Source organism: Poecile atricapillus, chromosome 4 (genome assembly GCF_030490865.1).
Source record: "Poecile atricapillus isolate bPoeAtr1 chromosome 4, bPoeAtr1.hap1, whole genome shotgun sequence".
NCBI lineage: Eukaryota > Metazoa > Chordata > Aves > Passeriformes > Paridae > Poecile > Poecile atricapillus.
Window position 1 is genome coordinate 16,513,225 of NC_081252.1, and position 18,969 is coordinate 16,532,193.

Genomic DNA, 18,969 nt, shown 5'->3' on the forward strand with positions numbered 1-18,969 from the left:
CCAGCACATCCCAGCTGATGCAGAATCAGTCCAAAGCTATGGACATCTAAGAGAGGCCACAACAGATCTGTCACCCATCAGCAGGGCTGATGCACTGCTTCATAGCAGGGATGGAATTTCGTCCCATGATGTCCTTTGCTTCCAATGCTGGTAATGACACTCCTCATGCTGGAGCTATATCTGCTTTTGTTTTCTTTTTTTTTTTTTTAAACTTGGAACATATCTGGTGTCTGGTCCCTGAAAAGGGTTCTGAAATGGATTTGGTGCATGAGACAGCTGTAGCAAATGACTTGTCTAAACCACCTAAGAAAGGAGCCAGAAGGAATACAAATGAATAGAAAAGGAGTGAGAATTCCTCACAATTCCTCATAAAGATGCACCAATCTTCTTTAATTAGACCACTGGCTCTTGTACACATTTACAAACAAGTTTATGGATGCAGAATGCCTACTGAGACAACCAGTACTATTAATTTATTTTTTTTTACCCAGGTCAGACAAAAAAATGCAAAAGGCCATATCCTGCAACATCTTTGCAATTCCTGCTGCACCATGCATGACCTGGAGAGCAAGTCTACAGCTTTGTGGAAACATTAACACCTTTTTGGTGAATTTTATGTTCAGATTTATTTCTTCCAGCACTCATTAGATATTCCTACCCCCTGCAAAACAGGGCACAAAAGATTTCTTGGAAGTTGGGCTCTGGCTTTTCACAAAAGTAGAACAGACATGCCCTCCTACACTATACCAAACACTGTGCATTCAACAGACCTGCTGGTTAATGATCTTGCCCATAAGTAATGTTTTAACCTTAGAATGGTTTTTGTTTGCTTCCAAAGCCACAAAGCCAAAGAGGAAGTGTAGGAGAACGTGGGCAGGACAGTGGCCAGGAGCCTCATGACCTCATCTTTTTCTGCCACATGAGGATTGGTGGCTGTGCATGGGACAGGGTTTAAATTCCCAGAGCTCAGAGATGTCAGACAGCAGGGGACGAGGGGAGAAAGCCAGAGCTGCTGGGACCCAACTGGCTGGAGCTACTGCTGGTATCACTAAGAGTGCTCTTGTCGTGGTCGACTCCTTCAGCACCAGAAAAGGTAATTTATTTTTTTTTACCTGATGTGCCAATCCATCTGTAGCTTTAGCCTAGGAAACACTGAGCAGATCTTTGAAAACTGCTTCACTGGGCAGGGATGTTTGATATTTCTCTGTGGAAAAAGGTGTGTTTTTATAGGAGAAAGGTTGCTTTAGCAATAACAGGTATTACACATAATCACAATTTTATATTTGTGTGCTGTTAGATGTTGGGAGAAGGTTTCTGAAAACCCTGCCACTGAACCATGCACTAGAAGCTCAGAGCTGGTACTTGAACACAGAAAGCTTTCTTCCTCTTCCATGTAACCACTGCCTGGCAATGTACTTGTTTCTCCTGGCAGGCTCATTGTTTGTGCTGCACAATCCTGAGTGGATGGGACAGTCACACTTCTCTGTAAAACTTGAAATTGCAATACTTCTATTAGAGTGTCCTGTCTCAGGGCCAGCCTTACTAATGCATTTTAAATGTCCCAAGCAGCTTTTTTTCCTACAGTGATTTACCAAAGTTTTTAATGACTCTTGTTCATCAGTAAAGTGGTTTAAATTCTCAGGGATGTTCCTTATTCTGGGAACTGGTCAGTAAACACTGAAATTCACTGTAGGTCTCCTAATTTCAGCAGGAATCAGTTATTTATTAAATTGCTAAAGCTGCAATGTGAACAGCTATGGTAGCAGATATTTCACTTAATCTCTTGTTTGGAAATACAGGTTATTTTGATCAAACTTTTGGAAGGGAAAATGCAGGTCAATCAATAAGAGCAGTTTATATTCATATAAACTGACTATTCAGCAACTGAAGTTAATAACCCTAAAAACTAGTTTTAAAACAGCTGATAAGAATACAAATTGTTTGCCTTAACCTGCCTCTTTTTTAAAACAATTGTGTTAAATGAATGAAGATAAACCAAAGCTGGTATTTATAACAATCTTTCACAGAGCTTTTCCTTTGACTATGCAAGTCAGTAGACAACAGGAGTCAGTTCATCTTTTCAGTGTGGTTTTTCTCACCACTGCTCAGCTCTTTACAGTATTCAGCTTCAAAATTCTTGTAGCTTTTTGAGATGCTAAGTCATTATAAGGCGGGTGGGAGGTGGAGGATAGAAGAAATAAAATTAGCATGGACAAATGGAATCCATAGCAGGGACCTGGTCTTGGCACAGTAAAGCCCACCAGGATAAAGGAAAAGCCCATAGAATTTTTTTGGTATTTTACTTTATTGACTTACTGTTCCAAAATATTTTCTAGGTAAACTATCACCATGAAGGAGGCAATTCTGTGTTTATGCCTTATCAGCATCACCGCTGCATGGCCAGTGAGTAAATCACAAACACCATCCCCAGCACTTGCATCATTTCCTTTGCACATCAGCAAGAAATACTGATAAATGTTTTTTCTCTTTTCTCCCTTCAAGGTGATTCAATCCAAGCAGCATGCCATTTCTGCCAGCTCTGAAGAAAAATATGTAAGCTCATTTTGTCTTTCTGTTAATTTTCTTCAATAAGTACTTTTTGTTGTTTTTTTGTTTGTTTGTTTGTTTGTTTTCCTTCAAAACACATTTTCTGGTACTTGTTCTATGATTGTCGATGCTTGCTGAACATGTCCTCACCTGGCTGTTTTGAGCCAGTTTCAAAGCAGAGAGCCACTGATGTCCACAGACTTTTTCCTGTGTCATGCGTCCTGGTTGTGGACTTTCATTAGTTCTATCTCTGGACCAGCACTGGAAATCTTTTTTCATAACGAAAAATATGTCATTAAAAATGTATAGTTAGAAAGGGACAGCAGTATGGCAAAATTACTATAACCCATATTCATTAGTGTGGATCAGATGACAATATTTGGTTTTGGAGGAGCACCTTAATCCAATATCCTATTTTATTTTATTTTTTTGGAGTGATGTAAGCAAACTGCATTTAGCCTTGTATATAGCTCTTTAATTTATTCCCCACTGCCAGCTGTTACCCTTATAAAATCAATTCTTGGCTCTGAGAATCAGCTACTGCATTTAGTTTAGAGTCTTCATGATGTGGGAGATAAATCACCCTCCAGAAAGGGCCTAAGAATTAGCAATGATTGTTAGATACAACTCCAAATTCCACTCAATAAAAACAAGCTGGAGAAACTGATCTGAACTGGCCCAGGCTCTGCCAGTGAGAGAGGCACATCTATCTTTTGGGTACCATGTTCACCTGGGATCATGACTTCTTCTGAGTCCTCTTCCTACTGCAATGAACAGCTGACGACACATCCCAAACAGAAGGACTATGTATTGCAGATGCCACATCTGCCTGAAAACACAGGTTGGGCTGCAGCAGCTTTGCCTCTTCCTTTAAGGATTAACCCCTCCCTTTTATTTTCTCTTGAAGGACTCCAGGGGCCATCACTTGCACAGGTATCACAAGGACCATGAGAATTCTCAGTCCCAGGAGAGTCAGCAGCACCCACAGAGTGACCTGGCATCATCTCAGCAGGTACCAGTGCCTAACTGTAAGAGAAAGCAGGGCACCTTTCCATGCCAAGATTTACAAGTTATGATTAAGTGCTTAAAGAATAGTCAGCATGCTGACCAGCTCTACTGTATGGGCCTTTGTGTACTAACACTGAGTTTTGTGTTGTTTTCAGACCCTTTACTCTTCAGAAGAAAGCGTGGATGTCCCAGAACAACTGGTATGTGTTTTGAAGGACAACATGTCAGTTGAGTGCTGCAGGGCAGCCAATGTGTAGGAACTCTCATTCTCCTCACTCAAGTGTGGTTCTTGCAGTAAAATCTCTCCTGAAATAAAACAAAGCTCCAGGCAATGTGAGGTGGACTCAGTGCAATGCCTGCATGTAGCTCCTCAACACTGCCTAAGCCCTGGGTGAATGGGACAGATATCAGCCTGTACCTCCCCACACCTGTGTTCATTTGCCTGATGCGCAATAAATATTTTCCAGCACTTTCCTGATGTGTCAAGCAAGAGCCATGAAGATGTGGATGATGATGACGATGATGATGGCAATGATTCCAATGACACGGATGAATCTGAAGAGGTTGTCACAAGTTTTCCCACAGACATTCCAGTAACTGAACCGTTCCCCACTTTCCCTTTCACCCAGGGAGACAATGCTGGCAGAGGTGACAGTGTGGCCTACAGGATGAGGGCAAAAGCCACACTGTTGAAGTCTATCAAGCTCCACAAAGCTGCCAAAAAGGTAAATAACACTGAGCAGTGATGCCCATGTTCTTGGAAATGGGGAGTGAACTTGAAAATGGACATGGCATTTTATGGGAAGTGGTTTTGAAAACTGGTATGGGGAATGTAGGCATAAGTGAAGGAATGCATTTCCTTTCTCTGGATATTACAGATCAGGGGGGTCTCGATGGCTGCCAATGCACCGGGGCTGCTGCTGCTGCAAGCTGTGCAAAACTGCAGTTTGCACTGTCACGATATACTTGCACGCATGAAATCTGAGGCCAGGAACAAATGAGAGTGTCTCATATTGTGTAAGATTCCTATAACTCCATAAAACACCAGAGTATCTCCAGGCAGAGGTTCATCATGCAGGTTTTGAGCAGCCTGCGTCAGTGCAGCACTTGACGGGGCAGTTCCTCAGGAGTGACAATTGCTCTTATTCTGATCTCTACCACAGCTCATCTACGATGCCACTGAGGAAGATGAGAGCTACATGGATGCAGACGGCCAGCGCTCTGTCTCCCGCGAGGATTCTGCTTCTCGCAGCTCCCTGAGGAAGCACGCCAGCAGCGTATGGTCTGACCAGAGCCACGGGAGGGACAGCAGCGAGCAGGACAGCGATCCGCGCCACCGCAGCTTGGAAAACGACAGCTGGCACAAATCCGCCAGCCACGAGGCAGAAGGCGACAGTAGCAAGTCTGGAGTCAGAGGGGACAGCCTCTCGAGTACGGAAACCAAGGAGAGAGGGGACAGCCACCCGAGTGTGGAAAGCAGGGAGAGTCGGGACCGCGTGTCAGCTGAGCTCTCTGACGGTATCAGCAATCAAACTCTGGAAAGTGCCGAGGATTCTCAAGATCGTCACAGCATCGAAAGTAACGAAGTCACCCTTTAAAGGGAGACAAAAATATTCTTTTTCAGTCCTTACCTAAGGGAAGCGGGGAGTAGTTTCGTTTCGGGGAACTGTTTGTTAATGTAGTTCGCGTGGTGAATTTTGGGGTTGGGGGCGGTCCATGGCCCCTGGGGCTGTGCCGGCGGAGGCTGTGGGACACGGCGGGCGAGCCCTTCGGTGTCTGCGCTGCCGGGTGGTGTTTTGCTGTACCGGGACTTCAATAAAACCTCAACCCTCTGTACCAGCGTTATTGTTCATTGGGGCTTGGACAGGGCGGGGGGAGCTTTAATACTTCTTCTTAAAATGGTGTGAAATCGCTGTTCCCCGCAAAGTTAACCACTGCAATCTCTTCGCGAGGCTTCCTCGTACTTTCGCCGAGGATGAGCGGGACTCCAAACACCCAGCGCCGGCCCCTGCACCGCTACCGCAGGGGCGGTCCGGGCTTGCCTTCGAGAGGGGAGGGAGGCGTCGGAGGAGAAGGAGGGCGGGAAGGAGGTCCTGGCCGCCTCTCCCGCCGGGCGCCAGAGCGACTACAGCTCCCTCCGTTCCCCGGGCTTTCCAGCGGAGGGCGGGAAAGGGGCGGTGGCGGCGGGGCCGATGGCGGGCGGCGGCGGCGGCCGGCGCGGGCGGGAGCAGCTGGAGCTGGAGCGGCTGGGCCAGGCGGCGCGGCCCGGCTCCTGCCCGCCGTCGCCGCCGCTCTCCGCCTGCTCGCGGCAGGCCTGGAGCCGGGACAACCCGGGCTTCGAGCCTGAGGAGGACGCGGCGGCGGCGCCGGCTGGGCCGGCGGGGCCGGTGCTGGAGATGGACGTGGAGTGGGGCAGCCGAGCCGCGTCGTCGCCGGGCAGCGGCGCGGGGGGCCCGGCGGGCGGTGGGCGGCGGGCGCGGCGGGGCCCGGCGGGGCGCGGAGGGGCCGAGGGGCCAGGCCGCCTCCCGGGGCCGCCAGACGGAGCCGCGCCCCGCAGAGCAGCCTGGGCCAAGCGCCTGGCGCGGAGACTGCGAGGTGAGAGAACCCCAGCCACGCACCCCACACCCTGACCCGCCTCCCCGGGGGCGAGTGCCGCTTCCTGCTCGCTGTAGAGTTGTTTGTAGCCTCTCCTCCGTAGGTGCCTGTAGTCCTCATTTTGCTCTGCCCGTGTCCTTTTCCGTCCGTCCTTGCCTGTGTCTCCGTGTCCGCATCTCTTCGTGCACATCCATCTTCCAATCCCCGTCCCGTTTACGTCCCCCAGCACACACAGATTTCACCCACAACTCGCTCCTTCTTTTCCCCACCTCTCTGCCTCTCAGGTGGTACTTCTGGCTGCTTTCCATGTAGGACACTCCCGTGTAAGGGAGGTTTGGGTTGGACATCAGGAGGAATTTTTTCACAGAAAAGGTGACAATGGAATGAGACTGCCCAGGGAGGAGGTGGAGTCACCATCTCTGGAGGTGTTTAAGGAAAGACTGGATGTGGTACTTGCTGCCATGGTCAAGTTGACATGGTGATGTTGGGTCATAGGTTGGACATGATGATCTCCAGAGGTCTTTTCCAACCTTGGCTTTCTGCCCTAGCACCAGGTCTTTGGACAGTTGGAGGAGAATGCTTGTGCTTCTCTCTTTCTCAGCATCCCCCCATTCTATAGAGTACGTGGTTAGGCATGGGATACTTAGAATGGATTGATGCGTGGCTGTTTGAATCACTTTTTCTTTTCTGCAGTATTGTGCAGTGTCTAAGTGCTGCCCTTGACAGTCAAGAGCTGCTGCCTGTTGTCACACAGCTGGTGACCGGGGACAGAGTTGGAAGCAAAACTGGGCACACATCAAGTGAACATTTGGGTGTCGTTCAGAACTCACTGCATTAAGTCCCTATTGAGCTGGCCTTGTGTTGTTGGGTTGATTTGACAACAGCAGAGAGAATGCTGAATGGGTAGTCCTTTGGATTTAAGGTTGTGGGAGCACATTGAAAAACCCTCCTTTCTTTTCAGAGAAGTTCAAAATGTCAGCTTCAAACTGAGAGGATTTTAAACAGAACATTGGTTTAAGTGTCAGGCAAAATCTTTATAGTTACAAAGCTGCAGAAAAAGCAAATAATATTTAGAAAATAAAGACTTCTCCTGAAATGTGGATTTTCTGAAGTGCTAAATTGTACTGTTACTGGCTGCCATGGTATCAGTGGAACTATCAAAACAAACTTGACTTTAAGCAAGGGTTTGTACCTTCTCTGATTTTCAAGTGCATTCAAAGATTGTTTACTGTAATGATTTCTCTGGGTTTGGCTGTATTGCACCAAAATAAATCATTCTTGAACATTGCAGTATCTTAGTGCTATGCAAGTCAGACGTGCAGAGATTATGGAATAGAGCATGCTTTCTTTTTAGCAGATTTTATTTGGACCATGTTCAATGACCCAAGTCACTTCATAACAAGAAACTAGAATAACCAGGAAAAAACTACCAGCAATAACTGCATTGTGCATGAATTGGCACTGCTCTGTTTGGAGTCTCCAGTGGTGTGTTTGCTTTGGTCTGTTGCTGAGATATGTAATTGCCTAGGAAAAGAGCTGCTTCACACGGAGAAAGTTAAGTCCTTCTATAAAATATTTTATGTAAATTCAGATGCCCCCTTCATCTTAGTGGTTGCCAAGAAGGAACCTCTTGTGTATGTTTTTAACTGTGGCGAAAACCAGCAGTGTTTGTATATGAGTATGAGAGTGACTTAGTGGTGACCTGGCACATGTCGCTCCTGTTCCATCTCTGTTGTGATTTGTGCAGTAGTACTCAAAACAGTTTCTGTTGATTCCTGACCTCCTTCTATAGGCAAGTGTAGCTAAAGTTACTGTAGTCAACAGATTGTTTTCTGGCTCTTTGATGAGAATATTGCCATAAATTCCTGGGAACAATAAATGTCTGGATGACACTGAGATGCTGTGGAGGTGCTGCAGGGCACTGTACTTGCTGTGGAATAGGTAACACCTCCTCTGAAGAATGTGATCTCTGTTCTGCACAGTTTAAAGGGCTGATTGCAAGCCTGACATTATTATAGAGCACTTGAAGGATAACTAAGTGTTTACTATTGGAAAGAATACTCCACAGTTCTTTTGACACTCCATGGATATCCATGAGGATCTCTGAAGCCTGGAAAATGGTGCATTCAGAGTCATTTCAAGGACTACTGGAAGGTTAGCATAGATTTATTTAATGAAATTCCATCTCAGTAGACAGAATTCAACAAGAGGGAATAATTCTTTGGATATCACAAATGATAGTGTCACCATGGCAAAAAAGGTGCCTCTCAGTATTGAAGGACGTTCAATGACAGCTTGCACTTTACTTGCTTTGAGTTATGAAAGAAAAATGCAGAGTGGATTTAAAGTATTGGGATTTAGTAAATGCAACTGTTGGGGAAACTGTAACAGTTGTTACTAAGTAAATAGAAAATCAGCTATTTCAGACTATCAGTATTTTAGGTTCTTTATGTGGATTCTGTTCAGATTCTAGCATGAGTGTCTCTGAAGTGCCTTTAGTTCCCCTAGTTTTACAGATCTCTTCAGCAAATATCCCAGATGCTGAAAGGAGAAGAGGGGCTGACTATTCTACTCTGTTAGAGAGGAAGTTACCAGAAGTTTTGATGGGTAAAAACAAGGTGTGTTTCCAGAGCCAGCCTGGAAAGGTAATCCTGCCCTGTAGAGCTGTACTTGGTCACCCAGTGCTGCCATGTCCTCATGTGTGTCATCGCTGATTTGTGCTGGGCATTTCTTGGAAGGTTTTCTTAGTTATTGTTAAATGAAGTTACAAACTACTCTTCCCAGTCACTTATTAATTGTTACTTTCCTGAAGACTGCTACATACAGAATGAGTATGAGCAACTGTTAGTTGCAGATTTATTTGATAAAAGTACACAGATTCTGTCAAAAACTCAATGAGTAGCAAATGTATATAAGAAAACAGAACAGCTTTGTTGCTTGCAGCAGATGTCAAATCCAGCACTGCTTACCTCTACTAAGTTCTATGCATCTGAATCAATATTCCAATAAGGGAAAAAGGGAAATAATATATGTATATTGCAAAATTGTAGCAGCTAATGAAAGCTCCAAGCTAGCTGATGGGGAAATTCATTGTTCATTTAGCACAAAGATCATTGAATGATCCCTGGTGCTGGTTTTTTGGGCTTTTTCTTTGCTGTAACTTTCTGTTCTTTGCTGACTTGACTCCTAACAATAGTCTAATATGATAGAGTTTGAGTTTGGAAGCTTTCTGCTTCTGCTCACCACATTTCTTATTGGTGAGTAATGTGCTGACAGCCAGGACTTGGCTTTCTCACCAGCTTAGCTCACTGGCTTTTCCAGCCTTTTCTTCCTCTCTTCCATAATGTTTTCCTGCCTTTATTATGAGGGTTGCTAGTGCAATGCAGTGTTGTTATAGGGGCTGAATTTGTTGAGTTATTATTATTAGTGACTCTGTAAATGTTCTTGAATTTGTATTTTTGTCTTCAAGAATGACCTAATGGGGAGGATTTGGCATTCAGTGTAGTAAAGTTTCAGTCTTTATCTGCACATTTTCAAACTTGACCTTAAAGAACAGCTTTAAAAAGCTCTCTTATTTGGGGACTGTCACTAGGGAAGGCCCTAAGTTACTAATTAGACCATGTGAACAGAGATTAATGCTAAAACTGTTAGTGCTTGCTGAGCCTATGCAAGAGAAGTTTTCAAGTTTATGTCACAACTTTAAAATGTGGTAGCTGAAAGGCTTCAAGAAACATCTAACACATTAGTTTTTTTCTCATTTATGCAGGCAGAAGGAAGAGCTTCTTTATTCACATCTCTGTTAATAAACAAAGATCTGCAGCAGACAGCTTAGCCCTTTGTCTTACAGCAATGGTTGCAGATTGACTGAACTCGTGCTTCATTGTCAGCTTCATAATGTGTTTTGGCTATCCCTTGTTACTGTTCCATTTCAAATTACTGTGGTATGTTTGATGGATCCAAGATTTTTCCTAGGGAGTTTGAGGTTACTCCATTTCCATCTACTGAGAATGTAAAGGATGTTTTGAAAGGTTGGCTGTTTAAAACACCTGAAAAGGATGGAAGTTTACTGCAGTTCTGTAGGAGTAAATTTTTAGTTCTAAATGCTATTTCTCTCATCAGAAACTAAGGTCAAATTGCCTTGCTTTTGGTTTAAATGAAGAGAAGCTCCATGAAGGGAACAGTCTGAGCATCAGCAGTTGTTCCTAGCTTTTTTCTTTCTGTACTAGGGATAGGAAATAAAGATGGTGGTTGCTAACACCATTTTGTTTCAAGGTGGTCGTTACTTTTAGAGAGTCCATTTAAATGATCCTTTTGCTTTTCTGTTACCCATTCAGAAGGGATCGCCAAAGTTTGATAGCTTCTCTCCCTGTCTTTTTGGGAATGTCAAGCATTATATGAAGTGAAGAACAGGCAGAAACAGTTCAGCTGATGCAGTTGCTCAAGTTGACAGCTAGACTGGACAGCAGTTGCTCATTTAGGCTCCTACTGATGTTTAATTCATGGCTCTTTGTTGTGCAGGGAAAGAAACCATGCTCACAACATCCCTGCTGTGTCTCTTCCCTATCTGGATAGGGAGGGTTATGATTTGGTCTTCTAAAAATGTTTGACTCAAGTATCTTCCTTTCATGTAGAAAATTAAGACTGCTCCTAAGGGCTCAATAATGAATGTGCGTCACAATATTGTCACAGTACAGCTGGCCTGGACTGGACAAGATGAATCCGTCCATAACACAAATCCAATTTGGCTAGCCTAGTTCATGCCAGAACAAGACCCTGGATAAGTTACAGGAGACCCTCAGCCATCCCCATTCGAGCTTAGTTGCAAGCACAACACTAGCCAGAGATCTGGGTGGAGAGAGATCCCAGCCAATAGCTATCTAAGCCTGGGAGTTTTGAACCAACTATATAAGTAATTTCTGAACAATAAAATAGGCTATTTTGTCTGATGATCAAGAGGACTCGAGTCGTGGTTTCTATCTCCAACCCATGACCAGCACATAAGAAATGTGCATTTTCATTTTCATGTTTAAAAGAAAAAATACCAAAGCACTGCACTTCTGTTTCTTGGAGGATGGCTGTCTGTGCATGTCTCTGTATCCTTGTATCTGTTTTTATATCATGTGGTTCTAAGCAACAGCACTTCTGCAAATCTTCCACAGATTCTGTTATAGTTCTGCTGAGCTGTTTCTGCCTTATTATGGTATCTCATTGATAGTTGATACTGCCTCAGGCCCCATTCTGTCTATGAATGAAGCCCCTCTTGCTTAAACTTAGACCAGTTTAAAATCTATAGAAGAACCTGCAGCAATGACAAAGGTTAAGCTTTCAACACCACTCACTATGTTGCTTGCATATCTGTACCAGACATCTGTGCACATCATTATATATATCTTTTTCCTTTGGAGGTCTGTGGGGTACAAGACTCATGGAAGAGAGCAACACCAGCAGAGAGCGGTACTTGAAAAGTGTTTTACGGGAGCTGATCACATACATGGTTTTCCTCGTGGTACTGTGTGTCTGTAAGTACTGTTCAGTACCAGAATTTCCAGTCCTCTACTACCTGCTTGTGATTCCAGAATGAAGGTTGTTTGATGTGGGAGAAGAATTAATGGGCAGGTGGCTAGGTAAATACTTGAAATCAAATATTTCTCTTTTTTCTGCACATGGACTTGAGACTCTTGCTTGAGACTGAAAATACTGCAACTTTCTGTGCCTTAAGAAGTTTAGAATCTTTAGGCAGGATGGTAATATACTGGTTCTTCGTTTTTAGAGAGCATTTTTTTATTGTAGTAGCACATTGCAGTGTAATACTTCTGCTACACTTATGTCTTGGTTCTAGAAGACAGGTGTCTGCTAGGGAGAGCAGGAGCCTCCCTTGCGATGAAAGAATGTAGACCCCCTCCCTCCGAATTATTATAATTTTGAAAATCAAGGGGGCTTTCAGGCATAGATCTGGGGATAGGAATAACAGTTCTTTACTAGTATAACCAGTAAACAAACAAACAATAACTACAGCAATAACAAGAAAACAGAACCAGGGACCCCGGGACAGCTTTCTCGGCTGAGACGGGATGGAGGAGAGGCTTTGTTTTCACAAACCCCTCGGGCAGTCAGTCCTGGTGCTCCTGCAGGGCTCCGAGGAAACAGTCAGCTGGGACAGCAGGGACGAGCTGAGATCCTGGGCTGGTGGATGAGGTGGATCAGCAGCTCCACGGCGATGGCTGGCAGGACAGGGAGTGCGAGGCCACCAACCAAGAGGGGAGAAGGAGAAGAAGCAGCTCCGCGACCCAGCGCACGAACGTCCTTTTTCCCCGAAGCCGAGGAAAAAGCCAGCTAAAAACTGTCCCCACCCTCCTTTTTCTGCCCCCTTCCCCGCCACCCTGGGCCCGGCTACTCTTTGTCCTTTGTGAGCACCCTTAAGTACCGGTAGTTAGGTTTCCCAGCACATAATGGGTAAAAATTCCCACCTAACCCTCAACAACTTATTGCAATCATTGAGCAGAAATGATAAATATGAAGAGGAGGACTTAGTCATCTTGAACAAATAATTGAAATAAATCACCACATTTGAAGTTCATCAGCAAGGTTATGTACAGATCACACCTGGAGACTACTGTGGCTTGTGCCAGTTATTGTCTTGATACCATATGAAGTATCATGACACTAAAGAACACAGAACAGAGAAACATTCAATTTACAATGCAAGAAAGAACTTCTTGTGGAGTTACAAAATACCTACTTTATTTTTTTGCTAGGGAAAAAAACAACAAAATTTTTTTGATAGGGAGAAAACCTACACAACAAAATGTGTAGATTAAGTTAGTGTACCTTTAGAAAGCCAGTATGTTTCAAGTCTCCAGTTTTTAGTGTGGGCAGTTCTGCCTTAGAGGGGTGGAATGTTGGTGACACTTGAGTTGCCATTTATGATCAATTGTAATACAACAAGGTGATGTTTCAAATTTTTGTGAGAGGGAATCCTGGAGTGCACAAGCAAAGGCAAAATTATACTGGTAGAATGCATTGTGTCTGAGAGCAAGTCTGCTCTGCTTGAATGTAGCAGAATTACTAAAAAGCCCAAATTTTATACCATTGACACAACTGTTTTGATGTTGTACTGCAGGCATGTTTATCTATTAAATATCATTGTTTTTTCCTTCCTAAGTCATTTAAGAATGCTTAGAGCAGGTTTATGAACAAAGCAGTGCAAGGCTGCTTGTGGCTGGCACACTACCACCAGGAGAAGTGTAGCAGTGAGGGGTCTGCCTTAAAGTGAAATTTGTTTCAGCAGGAGAAATTTGACTCTTAACAGGCTGTTAGCTATTTGTTTTGCTACAGAAAAAGATTTTTGCTAACAAAAAGGAAAAATGTAGTGTTATAAGTATCTCGAGATATTGCTAACTCATTAGTTTTTTTTAAGTATTATTATTTTTTAACTTTGTATTTTTCACATAAATAATAACTGTAGGTCAGTTTGGTCTGTGGCTTGGCATGCCCTAGGAGAGTGCTTCCCAGTGCATGCTAAATTCTGTGGGCATTTCTTGTTCTCTTGTGGTTTAGAGAGTACATGTTTAGAGAGAATCCAGATATTGCACAGTCATGTGATATATTCCATGTGCACAGAAGAAGTCTATTAAAAATAGTTTTTGCTCTCCAGTTGTTATGCGAAACAAGAAATTTACAAGTTTTATAAAATTGCCAAAACTGACAGTGATTGCTCAGTGTAGACCTAATCTTTCAGACTGCTCTGAGTTTTAGCTATAGAGTGGTTCAAGTATTTACAGGTGGTAACAATAACCATGCCAGAAACTATTTCTGCAACCCATCTTAGTTTTGTACATAATTTTATCATTTATGCTCTGTGCCCCTCAGCCATATCCTTGGCCCTGTGTGAAGAAAAGGAGTAACAGTAATTTATTTTCTGTGGGGAGTTTCTCTTAAAGGCACTGCACATCTGTGCTGGAGGTTCATTGCCTAGTCCATTCCCAGTGCCCTGCTGTATCCTGGTTGACTGTCATTACCTGCTCAAGCAGAGCATAGTTGTCCTGATGTCTTGGTGCCATCTGTGCCAGTTCTCCATGCATGCCTTGGACATGCCACCTAAAAAGGCACTACCTTTTTTGCCTCTCTTCAGGCTGCTGAACTGTGTCTTTGTTTTCCTTGAGGTTGACTTTGGAAGAAGAATTAATAATAGAATGAGGTGTGGGAAGGAGAAGAGAGTATTTTAAATTGATTGATCAGTCTACCTTCACTCCTTTGCATATTTTAACCACTGTTGACAGATAAAATGCTGCTTTGTGTGGATTTTGTTTTGGAGCTTAATTCCACTGCAAAATCCGTACGAATACAACCTAATGTATTCAAAACAAATAAATTAACTTTTTTTTTTTTCCCCTCATTCCTTTATCTCTCACTGCTTACCAAATCTTCTGCAGTGACTTATGGGACAGTGAGTTCCAGTATGTACTATCATACAAGGGTTATGTCACAGCTCTTCCTGGAAACACCTGTGTCAAAAACGGAGAGAACTGATTTCAAAACTTTGTCCTCAATGGATGACTTCTGGAAGGTAATCTAAACCCAGGTTTTCATATCTCTGTTTCTGTGGTTCACTGGTTCTGTCATGAGCTGTAAATTTAATCTGCAGGATCTTATTTCCTAACGTGGTCAGGCTTGTGCATGAAGATCTATGTGCACAATGTCAAAGCTGTGGAACAAAGTGGCCTTTAATATGTGAAAATTTGGAACTCAAATAATGTTGGTGAGACAGGGTTGGGCAAGTTTGTGGGATGTCTTTGGAAGACTTAGTAAAGTCTTTTGGAGGTAATAGTAAAGTCTTCTGTCAGAAAAATTATTAACTGCAATTCTAACACTTCTGTGGAATGAAGATCTACAAAAACAGGGCTGGAAACATGCAAACTAAAATTCTGTCATCCTCCCCAGTTCACAGAAGGCCCTCTGCTGGATGGTCTTTACTGGGAGATGTGGTACAACAACGAAACCATGGCAGAAAACAAAAGCTTCATTTATTATGAGAACCTGCTCCTAGGGGTGCCTCGCATTCGGCAGCTGAAAGTCAGAAATGGTTCATGCTCCATACCTGAAGATTTAAAGGATGAAATCAAAGACTGCTATGATGTCTATTCTGTAGCTAATGAAGATACTGCTCCTTTTGGACTCCAGAATGGAACTGCGTATGTAGCATTCCTGTAGATAAATACTCCTTTTTAATATACTTGTGACCCATCTTTTTATCATACTTTTATGGTGTTGATCAAAGGAACTTTGTAACTTCTTTCTCAGGGGTTACATCAAAACTCTGTAGCAAGCACCCATTGAATTAAAGCATATTTAAGTAACTAATACATGACTTTTGGTCAGGTTTTGTTGGTGTCTGTTTTGCTGATTATAAGTTGAAGGTGGAAAGACCAACGTGCTCTCTTTCACTTCTGAACTAGCTGGACATACACCAGTGAGAAGGATTTGAATGGGAGCAGCCACTGGGGCTTGATTGCCACATACAGCGGGGCTGGTTATTACCAAGACCTCTCGAGGACCAGAGAAGTGACAGCTCTGCAGATTGCGAGCCTGAAGAAGAACCTGTGGCTGGACAGAGGGACCAGAGCAGCCTTCATTGATTTCTCTGTGTACAATGCAAACATCAACCTATTCTGCGTGGTCAAGTATGAACAGAACCACAACAGTGTTCAGTTGCACAGTGTGGGTTGTATACTTGGGGTTTTCTTGTGATGGCTTTGTTTTGGGGACATAGGTAAGTGTGTATTTTGTATAAAGAGGACAGACAACTGAAGTGCTGTGCCTCCTTGTCAAAGAAGTGAGACTCCTCATGGAGTCTGTCCTGGTTTTCCTGGTGCCACAGCACCTTAGGTGCAGTTTGCAGGAGACCTCTCTAGAGAATTGACTTATTCAAATAAATACATGGGTATAAGGCATCAGTCTTCGGTTTAGACAGCATGAAACAGTCACAGATGAAAACAAACCTTTCTGTATCTGTTTCCTCGCTGTTCCTGAAAGGCTTTGAATTTTAGTCAAAATTGAATGTGGTCATGTTTACAACTTTTGTGTGGTGTCTTCTCTGAATCATATGTGGGTTTGTTTCTATTATTTAGATAATAATACAAATAAACCCAAGTGTCTTTCAGTAGTGGTTTTCATCAATTCTGGTTAAATTAAATTCTTTTTTTCTTTGCCTTTTTTTAAATGCAGGTTGCTAGTGGAGTTTCCAGCCACTGGAGGCCTGGTTACATCTTGGCAGTTTCAGCCTGTGAGGCTGCTTCATTACATCTCCACTTTTGATTTTTTCCTGGCAGCCTGTGAAATGTCCTTCTGTCTTTTTGTTCTGTATTATATGGTGGAGGAGGTCTTAGAAATTCGCATTCATAGACTGCGCTACTTCAGAAGTCTTTGGAATTGCCTTGATATCCTTATCATTGTGGTAAGTAACCTTTGTAATCAGGCTAAAATTGCTTTCTAAAGTGCACTTTGTGGGAGACATTAATTACTTGATGTTCCTATTGTGGTTTCAATTCCATCATTAGGAAGGATACTTACAGACTGTTAGGCTATTCAGTCTGAATAAGACAATTTTAGTCTGTGTGCAATGTTGGTACATTTTGCAAAGGTGGTTGTTCTGTCTTCAGTGGTTTCAATCTGGTGCAAAGTTACAGTATTTGTCCATCATGCTTTTTCACAGTTTTTGCTTATACAGGCTTAGCTTTTATTGGAGGTGACAAAGTTGCCCTCTCTTCTACATATCTGGTACAGACTATTGCACTGGCTTTCAAGTAAGAAAATAATCTGCTTTAAATAAGTGATTTGCATTTCAAGTAATGGGACTGGGGTTTGAATATGTTTGCAAAGAACCACAAAGAGATTTATCATGGTATTAAATACTCCCCAGCTAATACCAAGTTTGAAGAAGTGCCTCAGAATTGTAGAGTGCTAGGAGCTGTCTAGGTTAAATGGACAGTGTTGCACATCAGTAATCTTAGTGCGCCAGAAAATATGAGCTTTGGATATCAACCTGCATAATACAATTCTCTCTGGACTCAGATTAAGCTGTGTTTACCAAAAGTATACAAAGCCAGAAATGCTGAAACAGTTTCAGTCCCACATCATTTTGTATCTTTAGGCTTGGATGAATCAAAGCTTTCAAGTCTTGAAGCTAGTATTTGTAATGCAGAGAAATCATATTTGCACCACAGTGCTTTGTAAATGAAGGGCTGCTTAGGAGGATGTTTGCATGAACTGCGTGCTGTTTTTCACACTTAATGGTTGGGCAGGGATGCTTTGCTGTTACAGTCAGTGAAGAGTATTCAAGTGTGAGTGTAAAATTCAGTTCACACAAGAAGTGTTCTATGTTTATGCCTTGCCTAAGGGGCATTGTTTAAATGTAGGATTATGTACTTATGACTCTATATGTGGTGAAGTGTTCACTTACAGTGATAGTACATTTGCAGAAGTCAAAGCAAGAAACCTCTATGGTAAAACTGCAGCTTCTCTGCTATTGCTTGTTCTGGGCAATACTGCTCAGTCTGTGCCCTGGAGAAACTGTAGTGCCTTTTTGGCTACTGCTGTCTTTCTACTCTGTGTTCTTTTTCACCTTTGTCTGAGTTGTCATATTCCCTTATATTTTCTTCTCTGTGACAGCACCACTTCTCTAATCCTGCTAGGTGTCACTGCCATCTCATTTTTCACCTGTGGCAAGGAAATGACTACTACATTTCTTATTCCCAGACCATTTTTCTGTAGTCCAGGACTATAATGATTTTACTGTGAAATGCATGAAGTTCCTCATATCTTAGCTTTATCTGACATAAGTGTCTCAAACAAGTTGTTTTAAAACCCTAGTCACCTTTTGTAAATTTGTGTATTTCTTTTGTCCTCAGCTGTCTGTGGTAGCTATAGGAATTAGCATCTATAGGACATCAACTGTTGATATGCTCCTGAAGAAGTTGCTGGAAGATCAGAACTCATTCCCCAATTTCGAACCCTTGGCATATTGGCAAATGCAGTTCAACAACATTGCTGCAGTCACTGTGTTTTTTGTCTGGATTAAGGTAGTTCCAAGACATATATCCTTATTCTAATATAAGAATGTAAGCAGTATTCTGAGTTTCATGAGGCACATTATTTGAGGTTTATTTATGTTTCTCTCAAAGTCAATCATGTGAGAAAATCAGAACAGTGGTAACTTCTTGCAGATGAAAATCAAAGCTGTAATTTGCCACAGGTTTAGTCAGCTCTTGTTTAGGTCTAGAAGACATAGTCAGTGCTTGTGTTTTGTCAGCAGACATGTTAAGAAACGTTTATATGATTCTTCAAATGATAAGTCAGTAATTTTGACTGGGTACTGCTTTGTCTCCAGTCACATTCAGTAAGACGTCTCATGTAAAAGAGTGGAGAGCAATTATGTTAAGAAATTGTCTTCCATGTCTTTTCAGCTTTTGTCTTTTTTCTTTTAACAGCTTTTCAAATTTGTTAACTTCAACAGAACAATGAGCCAGTTATCCACCACAATGTCTCGCTGCGTCAAAGATGTCATTGGCTTTGCCTTTATGTTTTTTATTATTTTCTTAGCATATGCTCAGTTAGCCTACCTTGTCTTTGGCACTCAAATTGATGACTTCAGCACTTTCCAGGACTGCATGTAAGTACAGGTATAAAAAAAGCAAAGAAGATTTTGGTGCATTGGTGAATTGGTTGCTTTATCAGAGGCAAATCCTGTGACATCCATCTAAGCAGATAAGCTGCAGGCACACTACTGTTGATATAACAACAGAAAACACGTTTTTATAACAT

The 18,969-nt window shown here is 42.8% G+C and overlaps 2 protein-coding genes across 4 annotated transcripts in view; both read left to right on the forward strand.

Moving 5' to 3' along the window:
• Positions 1-939: 939 nt before the first annotated feature.
• On the forward strand, positions 940-5,391 carry SPP1 (secreted phosphoprotein 1). 2 transcript variants are annotated; one of them, XM_058838268.1, is made up of 7 exons: positions 940-1,093; positions 2,337-2,403; positions 2,503-2,553; positions 3,455-3,559; positions 3,711-3,755; positions 4,023-4,280; positions 4,719-5,391. In XM_058838268.1, exons 2-7 carry the CDS (start codon positions 2,350-2,352, stop codon positions 5,151-5,153), a joined length of 948 nt encoding a protein of 315 aa, XP_058694251.1. In that variant the 5' UTR covers positions 940-1,093; positions 2,337-2,349; the 3' UTR covers positions 5,154-5,391. The 2 variants fall into 2 exon arrangements, with proteins under 2 accessions (XP_058694251.1, XP_058694252.1); XM_058838269.1 differs by having other exon boundaries at positions 4,185-4,280.
• A 303-nt stretch (positions 5,392-5,694) lies between these two features.
• Positions 5,695-18,969, forward strand: part of PKD2 (polycystin 2, transient receptor potential cation channel) — a 28,885-nt gene continuing 15,610 nt past the window's right edge. The window contains exons 1-8 of one of the 2 annotated variants that reach the window (XM_058838267.1): positions 5,695-6,150; positions 11,556-11,669; positions 14,583-14,716; positions 15,091-15,341; positions 15,606-15,830; positions 16,375-16,603; positions 18,057-18,227; positions 18,636-18,817. In XM_058838267.1, the coding sequence (XP_058694250.1) occupies positions 5,748-6,150; positions 11,556-11,669; positions 14,583-14,716; positions 15,091-15,341; positions 15,606-15,830; positions 16,375-16,603; positions 18,057-18,227; positions 18,636-18,817 (1,709 nt within the window). In that variant the 5' untranslated portion in view covers positions 5,695-5,747. The remainder of the gene's footprint in view (positions 6,151-11,555; positions 11,670-14,582; positions 14,717-15,090; positions 15,342-15,605; positions 15,831-16,374; positions 16,604-18,056; positions 18,228-18,635; positions 18,818-18,969) is intronic. The other variant, XM_058838266.1, reaches the window with a different exon arrangement.

Bases quoted from the DNA above. Each gene is read 5' to 3' on its own strand.
- SPP1 (XM_058838268.1), top strand. From the start codon at position 2,350: ATGAAGGAGGCAATTCTGTGTTTATGCCTTATCAGCATCACCGCTGCA. The intron at 2,554-3,454 runs GTAAGCTCATTT...TTTCTCTTGAAG, and splicing joins CCAGCTCTGAAGAAAAATAT to GACTCCAGGGGCCATCACTT. The intron at 3,756-4,022 runs GTATGTGTTTTG...AATATTTTCCAG, and splicing joins TGGATGTCCCAGAACAACTG to CACTTTCCTGATGTGTCAAG.